The 7,521-nt window shown below is 40.3% G+C and overlaps 1 protein-coding gene across 1 annotated transcript in view; it reads right to left on the bottom strand.

The window, feature by feature from the left end:
- Positions 1 to 63: 63 nt before the first annotated feature.
- Positions 64 to 7,521, bottom strand: part of LOC101862080 — a 21,176-nt gene continuing 13,718 nt past the window's right edge. The window contains exons 6-9 of the mRNA XM_005111285.3: positions 7,133 to 7,313; positions 3,566 to 3,672; positions 2,046 to 2,147; positions 64 to 970 (exon numbers count right to left, since the gene is read on the bottom strand). Of these exons, the coding sequence (XP_005111342.1) occupies positions 947 to 970; positions 2,046 to 2,147; positions 3,566 to 3,672; positions 7,133 to 7,313 (414 nt within the window). The 3' untranslated portion in view covers positions 64 to 946. The remainder of the gene's footprint in view (positions 971 to 2,045; positions 2,148 to 3,565; positions 3,673 to 7,132; positions 7,314 to 7,521) is intronic.

Here is a 7,521-nt window from a genome sequence, read left to right as displayed (position 1 = left end):
AGGGGGGGGGAGGGGGAGGCTCTTTTTATTGGGCAGGAGATTTGTTCGCTGTTTTGTTTACACTTTTTTTTTTGCTTTCAAGAGGGAATCCTATTTGCTGCGGCGTATGCACTTGTTTTGCGAATGGTTGGCGGGTGCTCTGGTGTGGGTTGCTCCTTCTTTCCTTCCAACCTCTCCTCCTGTTTTCTTTGTAAGTTACGCTCTTGTAATACATCTAATCCTTCGGCAATTACGTGGCCTATGTTTTAGGTTTTGCATGTGCCGTAAAACTATTACTAAAATACATTAAACTGGACGAAACCCTGGCTTACATAATACCCACCATACCCTAGACAAACCTATGACCTACTTCTTAGTTACCCTGTTAGATCTCACGGGTAGTGACACCGGGGTCTTATATACATTGTATTTAAATCTTCTTCTTACCTATATTCCCTGATTTGTTGTGCCAAATGTCCACCCTTAAAACTTCGTTCCCAGTAAAACATAGATACTGTCCACCCTTAAAGCTATGCCATCAGGAAAACATAAATATATACACTGTCCACTCTTAAGGCTGTGCCACCAGTAAAACATCTACACTATCCACCCTCGAGGCTATGTCACCAGGAGAACATAATATATACACTGAACACTCTTAAGGCTGTGCCACCTGTAAAATATCTACGCTATCCACCCTTAAGGCTACGCCACCAGTAAAACTTCTGACACTGTTGTGCCAAATGCCTGTCCTTGCTGTAAGGCTATACTACCCGAAAAAGTCTACATTGTCCGTTTAACACGAGTTCATTCAACTTTTTAGGATTGGGTAAAAAAAAAACACCCAATCAAACAACAAATAAAAATCTAGATCTATGCCAAGCGAAGACAAAGCAGTCCAGTTCGATTCGTTTGACACAATGTACTGTGCCAGTAGCTGCTGTAGTTCTTTTGCACTTCAGACTGGTTAAGCGGCCACATATTTCTCCTCCTGCGGACGCAAAACAAAAGTTTGGTCATCCGGGTTGAAGAGGGTGTAAAACTGAAGTTTAAAAGAGTTTTAGTTTTAGTAGAGGTTTTGCGGCGCTCACAACTGCATAAGGTCATATGAGCGCCAGAATATTAGAGTTGTTACAAGAGAGTCACAAACATATAAAAGAAGGAGGGGAGATAAGGACGATAGATGTTTGATAGGAAAGAAGAAGCAAACCACACCAGAGCACCCGCCATCCACCCACTTTAAAAAGAGTGTTGAAGTTAAACGGTCGTATTAACTATACACTCAGTCAACATACTGTGTTGTTCTGCCTATCTGTATAGGCTTAATTTTTTTTTTAATACTGTAATCATATCAACAGCAGTGTAGCTAAATAGCGTTAATTGTCCATGCTGATGACGTGATATGATATTATTATGATGTGATATGATTTTATTATGATGTGATAATATGATATATATATATATATATATATATATAGTGCTGTGATATGATGTAAAGATGTGATATGATATGATGATGTGTTATATCATAATGGGAAATGATGTTATACTGATGAGATATGATATTATAATGGTATTATAATATATATAAATATAAAATTGTGATATGATATTACAATTGTATTGATATGCTATAATGATGTGATATGATATAAGATGATGTGATACTATATATGATAAGATAAGATAAGATAAGATACATCTTTATTGTCCAGATCCTGACATATTGGTTTGGTGTTCCACCACGTGTACACACACACACACACACACATACACATACACACACATACACACACACACACACACACACACGCACGCGCGCGCGCGCACACACGCGCACACACATGCACACACACGTAGGCTTACAATCATATGCTTAATATAAATGAGCAGCAATATAAACAATAATAATCGTAAGCTAGATAATGATCTTGATGGTACGATACGATATGATATGCTATTGTAAAAAACATGCTCTATCAAAAATATATTTATTTGAAAGGACCAATAAAAAAAATCCCTTTTCTTATTACGTTTTTGGTGCTGTATCCTCTTGTTGAGCTTACCTCACACAGCTTCTCTTGATCAGCGTAGACCTGCAATAAGTTGGCGGGTGTCCTCCGTATATCATGCATATTTTGGGTGAATGTCTCGTAGGCTTGCAGCATCTGAGAGGACAAAAATAAAACTATAGTTGCTGTTGTTGGGAGGGGGGGGTGTTGGGTTTTTTTTGTTTGTGTTATTTGGGGGTTTGGGAGGGGGGTGTTGTTGTTTTTTGTTGTTTGTTTTTGTGTGTGGTGGTTTGAAATGTGCGTCAACATTGCATTTGGTCTGTTGCTCGTGTGGCAATCAAGGTTCGGACATCTCCTACGATTACCAACACACCATCCAGCACAACGTGCCTACCTCCAAAAATTCGATGGCAACAAGGCTAGAGGGCGACCGAGAAAGACATGGATAGATGGAGTCAGGGAAGCATTTAAACACCCACTGCATCCCCCTGACCCAAGCTCTCCGGCTGGCGACAGAAAGACGTCTCTTTCTTCCCGCGACACCCAAAAGGGTATAAGCGGTGGATAAAAGTAAAGTAAAGTAAACTCGTGTGGCATATTGTGTGTCTGCTGGTGTGACTGACGTATTGTTTCTCTGTCTGCCGGTGTGACGCATTGTGTGTCTGTTAACTTAGGCTGCTACATCCTTAAAGAGCGAAAGACTTGCTCGGAGAACAAAGACATTAGGAAGGAGACTCTCTATGCTTGTCGTGATATGGACTGTCCCCGAGGTTTTATGCATCCTGCATAATTTAGCTAAATTTGATCATTTTTGGCATAATTTCTGATTACTTTCCTTTATCATTCTTTGTTAAAATTAACAGAATCGTATAATTTCACATTTTTGTGCTCCGTTTGCATAATTTCATTTTTTTTTTTTTTTTGCTTGAAACCGCGGGGACAGTAAAAGGCGCTGTGTGATAAATTAATAGTAGCGAATATGTTCTTGTGCACATCAGTACCTATCGGCGTCTGTGGTGTGGCGGCTAGGTGCTTCGCTACCACGCACAGAAGACTCAAGTTTGAGTCCCGAGTGGAGAATATTTGTGGGCTCTATCGAGTATCTCTGCCTTTCTGCTTGGATGTATACCCTCTCAGCGCGGGTTGGTCCTGACAGGCAGGGTCGAAAGTCAGCCTCCAAAAACATCTTCAGTGTGTCGATGGAGAGGTAAAAGCACCTACATTTATCAAATGTTTTGTTTGTTTTTTGGACTCGACACAATTCTATCATCTGGCGCTTTTGTGTTTAGCGGTCACAACTAAAGTGGAGCATTTCGGATTTTGAAATAAGCTGTTAGTCTTAGAGCAAACACTCAGTGGAATTTTTAAAATATAAATAAATAAGTAAATAAGAAATAACCGATGAATTAATGAACTAATTAATGAATAAATGAATATTTAAATAAATAAATAAATGAATAGATAAATGAATGAATGAATGAATGAATGAATGAATGAATGAATGAAAGAATGAATGAATACATTTACAGTACTGTTCCCATTTGTTAATAAATGATGTATTTGCCCATGAGTACCTGCCAAGCACATCGGAGCGGGGACATCCGACCTGTGCTTGTTGCTAGCCCTGGCACCAGCACACTCCGGATCGGCTCATTTCCCTTTGTGTTGTTGTGTCGTCGCACTGAAACAACACGATACGACCGTCACACGACAGACTACGACCGTCACATGACAGACTACGGCCATCACACGACAGACTAGCGCATTTCATGAACAAAGGAACCTGCGCTGAGACGCGCAACAATGGTAAGGTAGGCTAACCTGCTGAAAAAAATCTAAACGTTCATAGAACAGGGTTTGTTTGTTTTTCATTGTGGGTATGTGTGTGTACGCGTGTGTGGGTGTGTGTATGTGTGTGTGTGTGTGTGTGTATGTATGTATATGTGTGTGTGTGTGTGTGTGTGTGTGTGTGTGTGTGAGTGTGAGTGTTTGTGTGTGTATGTGTGTGGTGTGTCTGTTTGTTTGTTTGTGTGTGTATTTGAAGGAGGAGGAGGAGGAGGAGGAAGGGTAGGGGTCTTTCTTTTTTCTTTTTTTCTTTTTTCCCATCCCCTCCCCCCTCTTTTTTGGTTAGAGGAAGGTTGCCTATTCAAACTAACAAACTATAAAAGGGAAAAGTTTTATCAGCGCTTCCATTTTTTCACCATGCCATCATTCTGCACTACGTGTGTCACTGCAGTTACTGTGAGTTACATGTTTAATGAAAAGCCCCAAAAGACACGATTCGGTGAAGTTTCGCCGTTATGCATCACCAACTACTTTATTGTCAAACTAACTTTTCTTTGAAAAGCTGAATTCTAAAGAATTGATGTTGCAATGGTAATAACTGTAGGCTCAAATTACATGACATATATTGTTACAGAGTAGCAAAGAAAATGCTGGACAGGATTCCATAAGGTAAGAGATCAAGGGGAAGGCCACGTGAAACTTGTAGAATAGTCGTTAATAAGAGTGTAAAGAAAAGTGGGCATACATTAAATACTATTAAGAGGTCAAAGGGTGAGAAAACTGCAACACAGGCTCCGGGGTTGTACAAAGTTACTGCCTTTTCCAACATTGAAAGGTTATGTAAGAGGCAAGGCCACCCAACGTAACGTCCATCTCCGATCGGACCGAGCCAAGAGGGCAGACTGCCTTAAAATTTCCCTAAAACATGCTAAGTTCAGAAATCTGCGTTGGGATTCGAACTAGTGTCATCCGATATGTAATCCAGCGTTATATCAACTGGGCTAACACTGTTTGTTTGCTGGCCCCTGTAGTAAAGGAATCATCATCATCATCATCATCATCATCATCATCATCATCATCATCATCATCATTATCATTCAGTGCCAGATCTGCGACAGACATCGCCAATCATGGTTCTCCCTACATTCATTCCTTTGCTCGGATGCTCAAAAAAAAAAGCTACGATTCCCTGACCTTTCCCCGTTATCCATTATTATGATTAGGTTCCCTGCCCTAAGTAGGTTGCGCTGGGCTTACCCCTGCCTAGTTTGCCTTAAATTTTGCCAGTGAGAGCTAGATGTTCAAGACTTAAATGTCTATTCAGGTGTCCTAAAAACAGCATTTGTCGTTTTCTGACTGTTTTTAACAATGGGCATCTCACGTGAAAATGATAGGCTCTATAGCAGCAGCGCAACCATTCCAAATAAGCCCGCTTGTCAGGAAAGCTGCTCCAAGTAAGGGAGGTAACCGTAACAATATACATCCTGCTTTTTTCCCCAACATGATTTGCTTTCCAAAAATCTGCCTGTTTGTGGGGGTTTTTTGTTGTGTTTTTTTAGGGGGGGGTTGGGGGGGAGTGTCATGTAGTTAACTTACAAACATTGTCTCATTTTGAATGAAAGCATGGATGGAAGGAAGGCAGAATATTATACTTAGTGTGTCTCTCAATGTCATGGTATATTATTGGTCTATATCATTGTTTGAAACTTTGACGAAACTAAACAAAGGAACAACACGGCTTGTTGGGGGCTTCATTAATTAAGAAGAAAAAAAGTGGCGTGAAAAAAATTTAGTCAACAGATATAATAATGACTTCGAAGGACTTCTTTGAATGTGCCACATGTTATATGACCTAAATATTCAAGGCGCTCTCGTGGTCTAGAGGTTACAATGTTCGCCTCTCATTCAAAAGGTCCCGGATTCGAAACCAGACAGACACGGAAAATTTTCTACTCTACAATATTCTCTTTTCATCTCCTGTCCTGCTCTCTAACCATGTTATGTCGTCTGCTTTCGTCTCCACTTAGTTGTACACGTTAAAGATCCCTTGGCGGTCCAAAATCGATAAGAGTAGACTTCGGCCGCCACCCAGGCAAAATTCAAAATTAATTCCTACCGATTGAAAATGTATATATTATGTGTCCCTGCGCTCATATGACCTTATGCCTTGTGCAGTTGTGAGCGCCGTATAATACTTACGAAAAAAAAATATTCAACTTTGTAGGTCTAATCGAACGGACTTGGAAGTAAAAAAGTGTACTTCTCACTCAAGAAAGTTACTTTTGAAGTCTTGTGACATCTTAGCTTTCGATCAAAGGGGATGGATACAAAGTAATAAAACGTCGGTTTAACTTACGGAAGCTATTCCTTTAGATAAAGTATAACGCCATACTTGAGACAGCGTGAGACATTTGGTTACAGAGCACTTGACCCCTCCCCCCCACACCCCCTCCCCACCCATCCCCACCGCCTTCGACCAAGTAGATTGGAAGGAATTTTTACAGTAACAGAATGAAGGACATGACACATCTGACTGCATTCGGGTTTGAATCCTCTACCTCCGCAGCCCAGTATAAGGTCAAAACTATCAGCACCACACCATTCAAACACGCTCACAATGTAAGAGAAGGACTCATCATCATCATCATCTTCATCATCATCATCACCATCATCATCATCATCATCATCATCATCATCATCATCATCATCATCATCATCATTATCATCATCATCATCACCATCATCATCACCGACATAACAATTGCCTTTTGTCATTTTATGTATTTCTTGTTTCTTTTTTCTTGAAACACCAATTTGCACCATGTCAATACATTGTTACATAACATACAAAATGGGTGACGACGTGGTGGAATCAGGCGCTCGTCAATTTTTGGACATGTGGAGTTATTGGTATCATCTTAAAGCTTGTTCAGTTGTCTTGCTATTGGTGAAATAGATACCCATCTATCTTGAATAGAAGTCAAAATATTTGAAATTGGACAATGTTGGGAAACCTGGTTTCAAAGGTAGAATTAGCGAGAAAATAGGCGTAAAAGTCTGGTTATTGCCAGAGCTTGACAATCCGAGGAAATTGAAAACTTACATTTTGTTGTGCCTTTAATCAACCTTTTTGGGTTTTTTATTCATTAAAATTGGACAAGACAGGTGTTAAGGGGAGAAAAAACCCAAACTGGCAGGAAAAATACCAGTTTCATCAATTCCATTATTTTAACTAGCGCCTGATTTCATCACACTGCTGCCTCACAAATATCGGCATCAAAATCAGGACACGGGACAAAAAGCAACAACCAACAGACAAACAAACAAACAAACAAACAAACAAAACAAGGACTCACCAGCAAGCAGAACTGCCCGGAACGACAGGTATACGTTCACTGTGTCTGCCACGTTGGACGGAACTCTCATGGTGGGAGTAGAGATGAGGTACTTGATGGCTTTTCCTTCATTGAAGGGAGACCAGTCCTTGGACGCATCCCTTCCCTCCTCGTCATAAGCCGGCATCAGAATAGCTTGCCCCTGAGATAAAAAGAATAAGTTGACTCACTGAAGACATGCGTTCTGTTTATTGGACAACTCTAATGAAGAGAGTTCTGTTTATTAGAAAACTCTTCAAGAAGACACATGGTCTGTTGATTGGACACTGTTGAAGACAAGAAAGAGTTCTGTTCATTGGACAATTCTTCAAGAACAGAGTTCTGTTTATTGGACACCTCTTGAAAACATG

This window comes from Aplysia californica, unplaced genomic scaffold, assembly GCF_000002075.1.
Source record: "Aplysia californica isolate F4 #8 unplaced genomic scaffold, AplCal3.0 scaffold01036, whole genome shotgun sequence".
Classification (NCBI taxonomy): Eukaryota; Metazoa; Mollusca; class Gastropoda; order Aplysiida; family Aplysiidae; genus Aplysia; species Aplysia californica.
Note: the sequence above shows the minus strand (reverse complement) of the source record. Positions and strands in the feature narration are given on the sequence as shown.